The 17,619-nt window shown below is 31.5% G+C and overlaps 1 protein-coding gene across 1 annotated transcript; it reads right to left on the reverse strand.

The window, feature by feature from the left end:
- Window positions 1–3,648: 3,648 nt before the first annotated feature.
- Window positions 3,649–10,142, reverse strand: LOC116112440. Its single transcript, XM_031398583.1, has 3 exons — window positions 9,555–10,142; window positions 9,290–9,300; window positions 3,649–4,270 (listed from the first exon to the last, which is right to left on the reverse strand). The coding sequence occupies exons 1-3, from the start codon at window positions 10,140–10,142 to the stop codon at window positions 3,649–3,651; spliced, it is 1,221 nt and encodes a 406-aa protein (XP_031254443.1).
- Between the last annotated feature and the right edge of the window lie 7,477 nt (window positions 10,143–17,619).

A 17,619-nucleotide genomic window follows, 5' to 3' on the forward strand; every position in this document is an offset into this window, starting at 1 on the left:
CCATATCAATTATTTTGGCAAAAAAATTTACAATTTATTCATTTACCTTGTAACCCAAATTATTGGGTGTTTGGGCTCAGGATCGATTTTGTTTTGAATCGAACCACAAAAAATTCAATTTCTCTTTTTTGTACGGTAATGGTAGACGTACACAAAAATTTATAAAGATTTCTTGTACAAAGTGATGTGACAAGAGATGAACGGATGAATGGATATAATGAATTTGACTTTTTGTATTCACTCCTCTGTCACATCATTTTGTACAAGAAATCTTTGTAAATTTTTTTGTATCTCTAGTATTATTGTTTTTGTACTTATGTAATTTGAACACTTACAAAATTGAGCCAACCTGCTTAGATCGATTTGGTTCGTGTCAGATTTTCGAGTTTGTATGGGTTGTACACACCCTTTCAAGTAAGATCACTTATTATGAAGTGCATATGTTATTATTGAAAAATATTAAGTACCCTTATTCGAGAGTTTTTAATAAAAAGTTTTTTTATGGTTAAAATATAAGTTAGGCTCTAATTGTGTGAATTACAACTACTTTCCATTATTATTATTATTATTAAAAAATTTATTTATATACTAAATATGGAAAAATAAATTAATTACAAGATAAGGCTCATTTATATACTTTCCAAAAGACTTTAACCTCTTTTTTAATTAATCAATTAAAAGCATTAATTTTTTAATTCTAAATTAACCTTATTTACATAAACTAATATTAACTCTTTACATTTAATTTCAATAATTTCATTTTTATATTTATATGCAAGAACACTAGCAAAGATTTAGCAATAGTGTATAAACAAGAAATGGTGATGGTAAACACTCAAGGTTTAGCCATGGCGACAACGGTGTCAATGGTGGTGGCAATCTTGATGCTCCCTCATCTTGGGGTCTCGCAACAAACACTATGTGGAGGAAATATTTCCGACCTTAGAAAACAATGCTCCAAGTTCGTTGAAAATCCTAATTTGAATCCGCCGCAAGTGTTGTAGCGCAGTGAACAAATTTAACATCCATTGTGCTTGCAATTTTGTTACTCCTATTGTGACAAAGCTGGTTAACATGACGAATGCGGTTATTGTAGCAAGAAAATGTGGTCTCACAATTCAACCAGGCTTCAAATGTGGAAGTAAGAATAAAAATTTTGTTCAAAAACCCTAAACTTTAAACCTTAAATTTTATTTTAATTTGATCAATTGAAATGTAAATTAACTAATTAATCTTGTGTTTCAGGCTACACAGTTCCTGATCATCCACCAAATTGGAAGATATAAAAAATGATAATATTGCAAAATGTAATTTTCTTATGTATGCTTTTTCAGTTTATAATAAAGAGTGTTCAAGGATGTGTCAATACTTATATAAGCATTAATTAAAATTTTATATTTGCAAAGCCCTACACCATTAATTAAATATAATTTCTTGGATATTTTGGATATTTGATATAGATATATATATATATATATTATTCAAACTCGATTAAAAATATAAAAATTCTTAATTTATATATTTAATTAAATTTTATATATGTTATTCATATCATTCATATGTGATATAGGAGTAAGGCACCATGCTACTTACCTATGATGCTTTTCATTTCACATTAACGAGAACTGTTATACTTGATTTTCAAGATTATATCTAAATATTTGCATTTCCAAAATGATTTTGGATCTAATTTAATTAACAGTAGTGAACCTCCTTTCCAACATATATATATAACAAAGGAAAAAAATTAATCTCTTTTCAATTGGAGAGACGAAGAAGAAGAAGATAAAAAGAATTGGAGGAAGGGTGAAGACTGAAAAAGAAGAAATATGAAAAAGTTGGAGAGGAAAACTTTTAAAGGGAAAAAGACTGAACCGTAGAGAGATAAGAAAGAGACGAAGATGGAAGAGAAATATGTGTAGATCTGCTAAATTTACAAAAAAGAAGAATAAAAACTGAAAACCTTAACTATCATTAATAGTATGACGATAAAAAAATAAAAAGAGATTTCATAAACTTCTAAATTCGAGTTCTCTTGAGCATCAATAGAAGTGATCACTAAGATTGTTGTTTTAGATACCTTGTTACATGTGGACTGTTTCTTTCCCAAATTTCAAACTCTTATTTCTTTCAATACTATCTTTCAAATTTTGAATATTTCTGAATTTGCCTAAATTCCTGGCCATCTCCTTTCTAACGGGCTCAAATAATTAAAATCTAAATATCGTCCTCGAGAATTTATTTAATTCAAGCTCTTAGATGAGATTAGACGTTATAAAATCCCTTCTAACGGGCTCAAATAATTAAAATCTAAATACCATCCTCAAGAATTTATTTAATTCAAGCTCTTAGATGAGATTAGACGTTATAAAATCCTAAGAAAATAACAAACCAATACTAATAAAATCCCATTCAACAGCCTCTTCAGTAATTTATTTGGATGAAGATTTGACAGTCATTAGAATTGGAGACGGTGACACTAATCTTGAAAAAAAAAAAAAAAAAAAAAAAGTTTGAAGGGGTATTTAATTAAAAAATACTAACCTGGCATGTGCCTATCAATTACACAAGGTAATATAGTATTTAGTAATATATTATTAGGTAAAAAATTTGAGCTACAACAACTTAAATTGAAGATAAATTTTTTATTATTTTGATAGAATTTACATTTACATTTTCATTTACTCCATCTCATCCCTTCTTTCTTTACATAAAACATTAATGGAGTAATTTAAAAAACTCTCATTGGGTTTTTCTGAAAGTATTACTCAAATGCTAAGTACGGGGCCATGCCAATCTTTTCAACAATTGATCAAACACTATCCCTAATGTTAATAGCGTCTCATTTTCTTTAATAATTGATGGAAATGAGTGTACATAATGGAAATGACAATTTTTTCCATAACAATAATGGACATACCAATCTTAACACAATGGTGGTGTTTGAATAATTGTTGAAAAAAACAAGACTGATTTGTATAATACAACTATAATTAGCATTTGGATGGTATTTTATGAAAATACAGTGGCTTTAAAAGTTATCCTAAAATAACCATCATTGGGTGACCTGATGGTAAAAAAGTAAAAGGAGATTCTATGAACTCTAGAGTTTAAGTTCCCTCAGACACTAATAAGAGTGGTCACTTGGGCTTTTATCCGATCAGTAGTTTCAGAATCCTGAAAGATTAGTTGAGGTATGCGTAAGCTAACCCAAATACCTCTGTGATTAAAAAAAAAAAAAAGTTACCCTAAAATTTCAATTGAAGTTTTGCTTTATTGTATTGAGTTAATGAATAATCCCTTCAAATTGAGGTCTCATTACATAACAAAAATTTTCAGATAATTAGGGTCATACTATTGACTCCGTTTTATTTATCGCGCGCCCATGGAGTTTCAAATAGTCTTCGTTGAATTTCCAAGATGTCTTCCCGGCAAAAAAATTTGAAACTCTTCAACTAAGGCAAACTATCAAGAAATTGCGATCTTGATCTTCCATAATGTACAACTTAAATGAACTTCTTAACATTTAAATTTGACAAATGGAGAATTCAAATACAAAAGAGTTAACCCTGTCAAACTCTGTTAAGAAAGAATTCATGGATCAACTCTCACATCTCATTTAATTTCTATGAAGATATCTCTCTATTGCTATATATCTACATCATCTGTGCGTTGTTCATCGTTTTCTGTATGGCGTTCAGCTGCATTTATATCGATTTGTTCACATTCGACGATTTGATTTATATTATAGTCTGAGATTGGAAAATTAAGCTTAGCTTTAAGTCCCCGTAAGTGTCGGAATTTAATGGCTGCTTCATCATAGGCTCTGGCAGCAGCCTCGTCCGTCTCGAAAGTGCCAAGCCACACACGTTCTGCTCCGACCGGGTTCCAAATCTCAGCTGCCCATTTACCCGATGGCCTCTGCCTAACTCCCCTGTACTTCTTCTTCTCCTTTTGGTCGTCCTGTTCATTTCTTTCATCGGAGAAAAAGTTGCATCCAAGACAGCCCTCAATTTTGCATTGCTGACACGTTTCAGCAACTGCAGGCAGAGATATGGTTGTGTGGACTAGTTGCTCATCCTTGCTCTCACCAGTTGTAGTACCAGTTGAAGGAAATGAAGAGGTAGCACCTTGATCATCACCAGTGTCGCCTGCGATTATGCGCTTCAGAGCGGAGACCATGATATTGTGCTCGTTTTCTGGTTCAGGACGTCCTTCGTGTTTCAGTTTTTTTGAGGGATTTTCCATGCTTCCCAGTTTATCGTTGAATCTGCCACAAGGAAAATGGAAGAAGTAAACTTGTAATTATAGGGAGGGACCGGAGGCATCGTGTGTAAGTAGCTGCGGCGGTTCTGTTGTTGCGTCTTTACGCACTACAAAGTCACACAAGTGGTCATATATCATGAATTAAGCCGTCTTTTTTATTCTTTTCTGGCTCTTTAAATTTGTCCTACTATCCGACGGTTTTTATCTCCTCTTTGTTATCTTCTTTTATCTAAGTTCCTAAAGATTCATCGACACATTTTGCTTGAGATTCTAAAATTTCATACATTGGACCATCAAGATATATATATCATCGTTTTTTTCCTTTTAAGTCTCCACAATGGATAGCTTTGTCTTCTTAGTTACTTACAAAAATTGGAGTATTTTTTGTACACTTCTTCAATCTACCAACAAGCTCTCAAGTAGAAGGAAAATTTCTTGATTCGTAATGGTCCCAGGGAAGTGCCAAAGCAGCAAAAATGAAGTTGTCCACCAACAATAATTGACGTTTTGGAGTGTTAAATCAAGCTACAACACTATTGAAAAAACAATAGTAATCGAATGAGGAAAAAGTATATGAAATTAGTAGTACATTGAACACCCTATTATGTTTCGTTATATTAGTGTTATATGATATAATAAATGTCATATAGTACTAAACAAGATAATACGATATACCAAAGTGTTCCTTGTTCTACCTAACACGATACAAAGTTTATAATAAACGTTAAGATATATATATTGCACCGTATTAATGAGAATAAAAATAAGATTATATTATTAAAACGATACATGTAATTTTTTGTACTTTAATGTTGGATGATAGTAACAAATCTTTAGAAGACCCAGATAATTTAAAGTATTTAGTTTATCTCTGTTGTGAGCAACATTTTTGGCGCGAGGGCTACTAATTCTCATAAAACCCATATCAATTATTGTCAAACCCTTGATGGGCTACTAATTCTCAAAAAACCCATATCAATTATTTTGGCAAAAAAATTTACAATTTATTCATTTACTTTGTAACCCAAATTATTGGGTGTTCGGGCTCGGGATCGATTTTGTTTTGAATCGAACCACAAAAAATTTGATTTCTCTTTTTTGTACGGGTAATGCTAGACGTACACAAAAATGTACGAAGATTTCTTGTACAAAATGATGTGACAAGAGATGAATGGATGAGTGGATATGATGAATTTGACTTTTTGTATTCACTCCTCTGCCACATCACTTTGTACAAGAAATCTTTGTAAATTTTTTTGTACCTCTAATATTATTGTTTTTGTACTGATGTAATTTGAACACTCTTACAAAATTGAACCAACCTGCTTAGATCGACTTGGTCCGTGTCAGATTTTCGAGTTTGTATGGGTTGTACACGCCCTTTCAAGTAAGGTCACTTATTATGAAGTGCATATGTTATTATTGAAAAATATTAAGTACCCTTATTCGAGAGTTTTTAATAAAAGGTTTTTTTATAGTTAAAATATAAGTTAGGCTCTAATTGTGTGAATTAGAACTACTTTCCATTATTATTATTATTATTAAAAAATTTATTTATATACTAAATATGGAAAAATAAATTAATTACAAGATAAGGCTCATTTATATACTTTCCAAAAGACTTTAACCTCTTTTTTAATTAATCAATTAAAAGCATTATTTTTTTCATTCTAAATTAACCTTATTTACATAAACTAATATTAACTCTTTACATTTAATTTCAATAATTTAATTTTTATATTTATATGCAAGAACACTAGCAAAGATTTAGCAATAGTGTATAAACAAGAAATGGTGATGGTAAACACTCAAGGTTTAGCCATGGCGACAACGGTGTCAATGGTGGTGGCAATCTTGATGCTCCCTCATCTTGGGGTCTCGCAACAAACACTATGTGGAGGAAATATTTCCGACCTTAGAAAACAATGCTCCAAGTTCGTTGAAAATCCTAATTTGAATCCGCCGCAAGTGTTGTAGCGCAGTGAACAAATTTAACATCCGTTGTGCTTGCAATTTTGTTACTCCTATTGTGACAAAGCAATTCAACTAGGCTTCAAATGTGGAAGTAAGAATAAAATTTTTGTTCAAAAACCCTACACTTTAAACCTTAAATTTTATTTTAATTTGATCAATTGAAATGTAAATTAACTAATTAATCTTGTGTTTTAGGGTACACAGTTCCTGATCATCCACCAAATTGGAAGATATAAAAAATTATAATATTGCAAAATGGAATTTTCTTATGTATGCTTTTTCAGTTTATAATAAAGAGTGTTCAAGAATGTGTCAATACTTATATAAGCATTAATTAAAATTTTATATTTGCAAAGCCCTACTTTATATATGTTATTCATATCATTCATACGTGATATAGGAGTAAGGCACCATGCTACTTACCTATGATGCTTTTCATTTGATTTTCATTTCACATTAACGAGAATTGTTATACTTAATTTTCAAGATTATATCTAAATATTTGCATTTCCAAAATGATTTTGGATCTAATTTGGTGATACCATGTCATTTTACAAATTATTAATTCGATCAAGGTTGGAAAGTATTACCTAGAAAACATGTGTTTCTTTAGAAAACACTAAAAAGTAAACAAATCCTCTTTGTAAAATCTCATATGCAATTAAATACAAAGTTGATATATATATATATTTCACCCTTTTTGAAGTCATCCAAGAACGTTCTTGGATCACTTCCAAAAGGTTAACCAATAACAACATTAGAAAGAGAGGGAAATTAAGAAAAAAAAATTACAGAATAAATTAAAGAAAAAAAAAAGCTTATTAACATATATCAAGCGGTAGAAAAGAAACTGAACTATTTGTTAAGTGTTTTTATTGTAAATTGGTTGTAAATTAATTTCGAGAAATTGAAAGAAGAACTAGGCTTTAAGGTAGAAATACTTCGACGTACGTAACACTTTTTTTGCTTTTGAGTTGACATGACAGGACAAATGTTTACATAGGTAGAATTAGTCACCATTGGTTCTCTATCTTGGCTTATAATTAAACGCTAATTAGTTTCTCCAAAAGCTCAATTATGAAAACGGATTGAGGCCTAAATTTTTTTTTTTGAAAGAAGTGAAGAAGGGGTGAGAAATAACTTCATATTTAAATTGTAGATAAATTGATCAAAATTATAAAATAGCAAAAGATAATTGCAGATAAAATGTTACAGAAATTAATTACATAGTTGCATAATGAAAATAAGATTTACACTAAACTAATGGAGTGATTACTCATAAGATGTTCATGTCTTTAAATGAGTCCATCATCAACCTTACATGAGTTATATATATATAGTTAATCTTTGATGTAGACGGTTTTAAATTTATAGCATACGAGATTAAAAGTTAACAACATGTTGCTAACTTCACAAACTATGAAATCAAAGCCAACTACCAGTCGTTGACCTTTAGCTTGCACATTAGAAACTTTAAGACATTTAAATTTGAGAATTTTTAAAGAATATGTATGAGGTTTTTGAAGAATATTAATTACTTTACAAATTTATCCTAATTATTTTTTTAAATTAAGAAAAAATTGACACAATATTTGATTTATTATATAATTTTGTAGATGGTCCATTAATTTACAATCCACACTCAAAGAAAAATATTTCTAAAATAAAATAAATGTCCAATAAAAGTCAACTTTCTTTATATAAAATATATACCACATTATGGTATTAAATTTAACTTTCTAATTCTCTTTGGCCACCCTTATCCATTGAACATTACATTTTAGCCCGTAAATAGTTTTTCTAGTTCTGTTGCTACCACATTGATTTAGTATTTATCGAGTTTACTTTTTACATATACTCATCTATATACACATTGATTTATGTATGAAAGTTTGTATCTCTTAGTTTTTCAAATAAAATTATTTCTAAGAAGTTGATAATGTAATTATGGTTTTAAAAATAATAAATGTCTAACAAAAAGTCAACTTTCTTTACATGAAATAAATCCTACATCATCTTCTAAAAATAACAAATATTAAGCCCTTTACATTCACTAGAAATTTGTCAAACCCTAACAGTAGTGAACCTCCTTTCCAATATATATATATATATAACAAAGAAAAAAAAATTAATCTCTTCTCAGTAGGAGAGAGGAAGAAGAAGAAGACAAAAAGAATGGGAGGAAGGGTGAGACTGAAAAAGAAGAAATATGAAAAGACTAATGCTACACTTATATCAATCTTTTACACAATTTTTATTACATCATGACGTGACATATACCACAATTATATAAATTTTTAATTATTTTTAATTTTTAATATTATAATAGAATTTGTGTGGTTACAACATATGTCACATCATGATGTAATAAAACTGGTATAAAAAAATGGTATAAATGTAACATTACTCATATGAAAAAGTTGGAGAGGAAAACTTTTAAAGGAAAAAAGAAACCGTAGAGAGATAAGAAAGAGATGAAGATGAAAGAGAAATACGTGGAGATCTACCAAATTTACAAAAAAGGAAGAATAAGAAATGAAAACCTTAACTATCATTAATAGTATGATAGTAAAAGAATAAAAAAAAGATGATAAAAAAACAAATAGAGGTTTCATGAATTTCTGAATTCAGAGTTCTCTCATACACCAATAGAAGTGATCACTTAGATTTAGATTGTTGTTTTAAATACTTTGTTACATGTAGACTGTTTCTTTCCCAAATTTCAAACTCTTATTTCTTTCAATACTATCTTTCAAATTTTGGATATTTCTGAATTTGCCTATTCTTGGCCATCTCCCTTCTAACGGGCTCAAATAATTAAAATCTAAATACCATCCGCGAGAATTTATTTAATTCAAGCTCTTAAATGGCATTAGACATTATAAAATTCTAACAAAATAACAAACCAATACTAATAAAATCCCATTCAACAGCCTCTTCAGTAATTTATTTGGATGAAGATTTGACAGCCATTAGAATTGGAGACGGTGATAATAATCTTGAAAAAAAATATTTTGAATGGGTATTTAATTAAAAAAAAAATACTAACCTGGCATGTGCCTATCAATTACACAAGGTAATATAGTATTAAGTAATTAAGTAAAAAATTTGAGCTACAACAACTTAAATTGAAGATAAATTTTTTATTATTTTGATAGAATTTACATTTTCATTTACTCTATCTCATCCCTTCTTTCTTTACATAAAATATTAATGGAGTAATTTCGAAAACTCTGTTAAGAAAGAATTCATGGATCAACTCTCACATCTAATTTAATTTCTATGAAGATATCTATCTATTGCTATATATCTACATCATCTGTGCGTTGTTCATCGTTTCCTGTATGGCGTTCAGCTGCATTTATATCGATTTGTTCACGTTCCACGATTTGATTTATATTATAGTCTGAGATTGGAAAATTAAGCTTAGCTTTAAGTCCCCGTAAGTGTCGGAATTTAATGGCTCCCTCATCATAGGCTCTGGCAGCAGCCTCGTCCGTCTCGAAAGTGCCAAGCCATACACGTTCTGCTCCGACCGGGTTCCAAATCTCAGCTGCCCATTTACCCGATGGCCTCTGCCTAACTCCCCTGTACTTCTTCTTCTCCTTTGGGTCGTCCTGTTCATTTCTTTCATCGGAGAAAAAGTTGCATCCAAGACAGCCCTCAATTTTGCATTGCTGACACGTTTCAGCAACTGCAGGCAGAGATATGGTTGTGTGGACTAGTTGCTCATCCTTGCTCCCACCAGCAGTAGTACCAGTTGAAGGAAATGAAGAGGTAGCACCCTGATCATCACCAGTGTCGCCTGCGATTATGCGCTTCAGAGCGGAGACCATGATATTGTGCTCGTTTTCTGGTTCAGGACGTCCTTCGTGTTTCAGTTTTTTTGAGGGATTTTCCATGCTTCCCAGTTTATCGTAGACTCTGCCACGAGGAAAATGGAAGAAGTAAACTTGTAATTATAGGGAGGGACCGCAGGCATCCTGTCATACTCCTGTGTAAGTAGCTGCGGCGGTTCTGTTGTTGCGTCTTTACACACTACAAAGTCACACAAATGGTTATACGTCATGAGTTAAGCCGTCTTTTTATCCTTATCCGGATCTTGAAATTTATCCTATTATCCGACGGTTTTTATCTCCTCTCTATTATCTTCTTTTCTCTAAGTTCCTAACGATTCATCGACACATTTTGCTTGAGATTCTAAAATTTCATACATTGGACCATCAAGATATCAACAATGTTACAGATACCGGGGTTTTTACACAGAAATTTTATACCGACCTGCGTGTCTCCTGACTTAGACCATCAACAATGCTACAGACACCGGGGTTTTTACATCGAAATTTTGTACCGGCCTACGTGTCTCCTGACTTAGACCATTCAAGCATTTAACGTTATTAATTTTTTTTTAAAATATAAAAATTTTAAAAAAAATCTGGAATGGATGCTCGTCCATAAGGAATGGACGACCGTCCTTTAAGTATGGAAAAAAAAATAAAAATTTAAAAAAAATCTAGAATGGACACCCGTCCATAAGGAATGGACGGGCGTTCCTACTCTAATCCACGCCCGTCCATTAGGAATGGACGGACGTCTCTACTCTAATGGACGCCCGTCCATAAGGAATGGACGACCTTCCATTAAGTATGGACAGCTGTCCATACTGACAGAGATAAGAAGCTCCATCTGTTTCGGTATAATTTTTTGGTGGATATAGCATTTTTCATCAAGATATATCTATCATCGTTTTTTTCCTTTTAAGTCTCCACAATGGATAGGTTTGTCTTCTTAATTACTTACAAAAATTGGAGTATTTTTTGTACACTTCTTCAATCTACCAACAAGCTCTCAAGTAGAAGGAAAATTTCTTGACTCTTAATAGTCCCAGGGAAGTGCCAAAGCAGCAAAAATGAAGCTGTCCGCCAACAATAATTGACTGTGTCAATGTTGGGGTTCGAATGAAATTCATATTTCAGTAATGTGAGGGTTGTTAAGTTGGTGTAGTGGGAAAACAATAACTTGTTTCTACGCCCAAGCTAGCATGACAAAGACAAGAAAATACTTTTTAGGCCGGTGGCTAATGGCTATGCATGGTCTATTCTTTTGCTACTTCCTTCCTGCCAATGCCATAGACACTATTTCAATAGTAATTTTAACGCGCGTTTCTCTTTTTTCAGCTCCATTTTAACTACGGGAAATCTGGAGGCTCAGTCAAGTTTTATTCCAGATATTATATTAAACTTGGGCTACCGTTTTGTTAAATTTCTAAGGACAAAGGACATACACCCATCCATAGTTTGTCATAAAGACCCGAAAGGTTTGAAAACGATAATTACCTCCTTTATGTCTAAATCTATTAGCAAAATCATTTAAGACAATATAATAATTTTATATCCAACCAAAATATAAACTTTAATATTCATCGTTAGTTTTAAATTAATCTATAAACTCCTAATTTTTTTTATCCTATTTCTTTATTTCTATTTTCTCTTCTCTCTCTTATCCTTCTTCTTCATCTCTCCCTCCTCTTTCTTTCCTTTCTTCTCTGTCTTTTCCCTCCGCCCTCCTCTTTTGTCCTTTTCTTTTCCGTTTTTTCCCTCCTCTTTCTTTCCTTTCTTCTCCGTCTTTTCCCTCCTCCCCTTCTCTTTTCTCCTTTTCTTCTCCCTCTTTTCCCTCCTCTTTCTTTCCTTTCTTCTCCGTCTTTTCCCTCCTCCCCTTCTCTCTTTTCCTTTTTTTCTCCCTCTTTTCCCTTTGCTCGCTAGGCAAGAACCTATCTTTTCCTCTTCAGTTTTTTAATTTTTAATTTTTTTTCAAATTTTTGTAACTTTTTACAATTTGGGTTGGAAGTGTTTGAAATTTGTGGTGGTTTGTTGCGGTGGTGATGGTAGTATTTGGTGGTTCTGGTGGTGAGTTTGGAGCTGGTAGAGGTCCCGACTGAGACAAGACAATTTCATTTTTCTTTTTCATAGGTTTCAGCAATGGGTTTGACTTTTGATTTTTTTTTTTTCTTCCGTGATTGTTTAGTTGAGATGTAAGATGAATTTGATTATGAAGTTGAGATGGAGAATGAATTTTGAATGTGGTGTTAAGATGGGGATGAATTTCAATTGTGTTTATATTTATGGAGGTGATTTTTTCTAGCGAATCTGGATGAATTTGGGAAAAAAGGGAGAAGAAAAGGAAAAAAGAGAAGGGGAGGAGGGAAAAGACGGAGAAGAAAGAGAAGGGAGAGATGAAGAAGAAGAATAAGAGAGAAAAGATAAAAAGGAAATAAAGAAATAGGATAAAAAAAAAATTAGGGGTTTATGGATTAATTTAAAATTAATGATTAATATTAAAGTTTATTTTTGGATTAGATATAAAATTATTATATTGTCCTTAATTAAATAGATTTTATTAAGATTTGTACAAAAGTAATTAATTGTCATTTTTAAACATTTCAATACCAAATTGTTGACAAACTATGATAAAAAATGATAGAGTCATCGAAAATATATATTGAATTTATGTATTGAATTACGTGATAAAATCTTGATCATTAATTAATATTAACTGATAATAATAATTAAGATTGTGTTATGTCATTCCATAAATAAATTTGGTTGGCATCCATCAGTAGCATTACTCAACTATGATTAGGTAAATATCGTTCGGCCAATTTTTAAGACAAAGACGAGAGGAAACCATGTGGGAGAGAGAAACGTGGCCCCACATTTTATATTAAATTTTAAACTTTTGATTAAACAATTATTTTTTTCTCTCCTCTTTTGCATTTTCTCTATTCTTTTCATAAACACAATTTTTTCTTAATGGGCGAACACATAAGCTTTGAGAAAAGATGGACACATGAACGTGGTGGCAATTTTTTACGTGGTAACAATCTTTGTTAACCCCGTAAAGAGATCAATCAATGATTTGCCGTTTTGTAGTAGCCATCACCTAATTATCTACGAAGATTTGATACGGAATGAGTAATTCCTACAAAATTCACAATGAACTTAAATAGCCGGAATAAGATTCCATATAAATCGAATGAGTAAATCACCTGTGAGAGAGTACAAAATTTTGAGCTTCAACTTCAATTTTTGTTTCATAAAAGAGAAAATGTTGATTGGAAATGCTTTGAAAAAGATATTCTTCTTCTTCTTTTTGTTTATATATTTTTTATTTATTAGCATGTAGATAATATTCAGAAGATGTGGAGAATAGTCTAAACCTTGAACCTATCATTTGGGATGAATCCTCAGATTTCCAGGTAGCTTACTGTCTGATGTGGTTTTGTTTTGCCACAACACCTTTACTTAAAAAGTTGGTCTTAATGTGTAAAAATTTCCCTAATCTTCACATTGATTCTCTTTGAGTACATTAGTCCAATCATGTTGAGTTTCTGCGGATCATCTTCAATTTCATTTTCAAATATTTATATCAAGTTTTATATGAATAAAGTTTGATTCATATAATATATGTATCAATACAAAGAAACTATCCATCAAGTATCAAATTATGCATAGATCATTAAATATGTATATAAAAACTCAAATCCATGCCATCATGAAACGTATCTTCCTCGCCTTGGAAAGGTAGTATGTTTGGTCTTGCCCTTTCTTTAGTCTATACAGGTGGATAAGCTCCTCGACGGATGGCTCGCCCAAATCGGCAATCATATATGCTATATACAGACCTATGATTATGACGTATGAGTTCGCGGACCCAGGATTTTTGCCCAGGGGGGGCCTCCGCGGTTCTGCTATTGTTTGTCAAACAAGTAGTGAAAACTTGTAAAAAATATCAAACCTTAAGCAAAGGAAATAATACAATATCAATAATCTGAAAGAAAATAATGCAATAACACAAAACTTTACTACTTGAATAAATCTATGAGAAGCAAAACCTTGAGCAAATTATATTGAAAATAACATCCAATTCACGAGGAAACATAAGAAAATTTTTACGTGGAAAAACCTCTAAATTAAAGAGAGCAAAAGACCACGGGAATCTAATGATCCACTTAAATCCAATATAATCAAAAGAGTTTACAACAATCATAATCCACCAAAAATGTTCTACACAAATTTTTTATTTCTCTTTTTTTTTTTTCGTTTTTTTTGGCTTTCAAAGATTATAATATAAATTTTCATGACTTTGATCTGACCTAGTCTAAGCTAAAGTCAATCAAAACTTAAATTAAATCAACGTTGCCTTGACTTTTAATATGAATTAATAAAAAAAAAGGAAATTTTTCTTAGTATAAACATAGATAATAACTCAAACTTCTTTAATAATTTTGAGCAACCAAACGGTAATGTTTGAAATGTAGGAAAGTGATGGGTGAATGGTGAAGAATAACATTCAGTAAAATATAGTTAAAGTTTAATTTGGGAAAGCAGAAACATTCTTAAAAACAAAACACAAAACAAATTCACAAGATCCATGTCTTTTTCCATAAAATTAGAATAAAAAAACCTTCAAAAAATAAGCATGATTCAACTCTAAAATAAACTAAAATAAAATGAGCAATACACATATCTAAAATTGATAAAACAGAAAACGAAGCTAATTGTGGCACTTTGATTAGTGAAAGCTTCAACAATTTCAGTCTTCAAAAGTTTTAAGAACGAATAATATAGAAAAAGTGAAACGAAGAATGAGAGAGTAAAGAATTTTAGGGATAAAATCATAAAAAACTGGTGGATCTAGAAAAGAGTGGAGAAGGTTTTAAACTTTTAATATGATATAGGCTTGGAATATATATATATATTAATATCAAGTTTTTTATGAATATGGACATATGTATAATATTTCTCTTTTTTTTTTTTTTAAATCTGAAAGTAGGTCTGGATATATACATTAATAGAATTTTTTTATAGGTTTATATAAACAATTTTTTTTTTTTTTTTTAAATGTGAGGGTGGGCCCAAGGGGTTGGGTCCGCCCCTGCACATGACGAATTCCTCGGTAGTGATGGCAATGGGTCGGGCTGGGATCGGGTACCCTTTGGCCTAGGCCCAGGCCCGAGCCCGCCACAGGTATGATAGACAAAGCCCAAGCCCGACTTGATGGGCTTTTTATAACCTTAGGCCTGGTCCAAGCCCCCCTATTTTTATAATGTCAATTTTTAAATATTAATAAATTTCAATTTTTTTGTTTATATATTTTTTATTATAGAAACAGTTTTTAAATATTAATTTACTTTTGAATACTTACCAAATATATAAATAACATTCGACAAAGTGCATTCATCCATTTTTAGAGTATAACATAACCATAAGAGCAACAATCAAATTGAGACAATAAAATCTGAACAAATACAAAACAATAAAATCTATCACAAATTTCTAAGTTGTTGTCTCCTTAAGTTTTGAAACTCCAGTCGGGTAAGTCCACCTCTCTGTAATTATAAAATACATAAGAAGCATGCAACACATAAAAGACTAATCATAATTCCTCTTCTTCCTCATCAGTGTCATCAAAAAATGTCAAGCATGATTGTTGACCTAATAAGAATACAAAATATACATTAAAGATAATAAGACAAATACGATAAAGAAATAAAAAATATACATTAAAAACAATAAGACAAATATGTTAAAGAAATAAAAAAATATACATTAAAGACAATAAGACAAATATGTTAAAGAAATAAAATATTGATATAATCACCTTTTATATCCGCTATAACCAATTTTGAGCACACATCAATGCTTTTAATGTATCTGAATGAAGTTTGTTACGATGTGGGCTTACTACCTTCCCACTCGTGCTAAATATAGACTCAGAAGCGACTGTGGAGACAAGAATAGCAGAGATGTCTCAAGCAATAGAATAGAGGATTGGATATTTAGGCCCATTTGCCTTCCACCAAACCAATATGTCAAAGTTAGAAGTCCCAGGCAAACGTTTCTCCTCTAAATAAAAATCCAGTTTTGACTTTCCTTCGATAACATTTTATTCTTGTGCAATATACATCTCAGAGTCACTAACAGACCTGTCCTTCTCACTACAAGGAATATTAGTCCGAACAGAAGGTGCTGCATTAGAAGGAGGTTGACTGCTTCCTTGCCTAGATTGGTACTGATTATATAAATCTGATAAAAATCCTTGAATTCTCATAATATAATATTTATCATCAACTCCATAGATCCAAGGAAAAAAATAATCTAACGATTTTATTTTGTATCTAGGATCTAAAAGACTTGCTACCCCCAAGACATCGTGAATCACATCCCCATACTTGCTAAATTTTTCAAGCATTTTTGCTGCCATATTCCTTATCAAATCATTCACACATATGAGCCAGCTAAACAATGCAATTCTAATTTCACAAACTTTTGGGCAATAAATATTAGACGTCGGATATTTTGTTCCAGAGAACAAGTTTGTGGCAACATAAAATATTTTTAACTTTGAACAAACTTGTTCTGCCAACTCCCATTCCTCCTTAGTTGGCAAACGTCTATATTGTGGCTCACGAAGCTTTAAACCAAAAAACACATCTTTGTAAATGAAAGCAGTTTCAAGCATTAAATAAGTTGAGTTCCAATGAGTCTTACACTCAAGAGCCAACTTCTTTGTACTTTCAATGCCTTCTTGACGTGATGCTTCAACAAATTTTTGCTCTCTTTTAGGAGATGCTGACCAATAAGCAACACTCTCACATATTCTTCCAATTTACTTGTCCAATCATCGATAATCCGTCTTGAACAATTAGATTAAGAACATACGCACAACAACGCATATGAAACAATGAACCACGTAGCATAAGTGAGGCACTTGGAAGTCGTTCAAGATATCTTTCACAACTGCATCATTAGTGGAGCAGTTATCAAGCGTCAATGTTGACAACTTTCTATCAATATTCTACTCATAAAGGTAGTCCATCAATGCCGCAGCAAGCACATCTCTAGTATGTGGGCAAGGCACATATACAAATCTGTAACATTAATTATACATAAAAAATAATATTAATATAGCTAGAAAAATTGTATTAAAAAATAAGAATGATAAAACCTTAAAAGATAATACATTATGAGTCAACTTTGTAAGACCTAATTGTTGTCGATAAAGTGTGTTGTGATCGTCATGTATCCTTTGTTTTGATTGCTCGATGTCAAATCGAATAATAGTCTTCGAAGCTCGAAACGAGCATCAAATACTAGGGGGCAGATGTTATGTGTGATTTTTTCACCAAGCTTGGGGAGTTGCGAGGTAGTAGCTAGCTCAACCCAGAATCAATCTAACTCTACCGGTTGTCCAACCCAGTATAAGCTCGTTGAGGTATAGTTCAACCAGCACAAGCTAGTTGCTAACAATCTGAATAATCATTCAATCAATTCCCGGATAACTTCAAATCCCAGATATTATGGGAATGATCAAATTGAC

Source organism: Pistacia vera, unplaced genomic scaffold (genome assembly GCF_008641045.1).
Source record: "Pistacia vera cultivar Batoury unplaced genomic scaffold, PisVer_v2 Contig661, whole genome shotgun sequence".
Taxonomy (NCBI): Eukaryota; Viridiplantae; Streptophyta; class Magnoliopsida; order Sapindales; family Anacardiaceae; genus Pistacia; species Pistacia vera.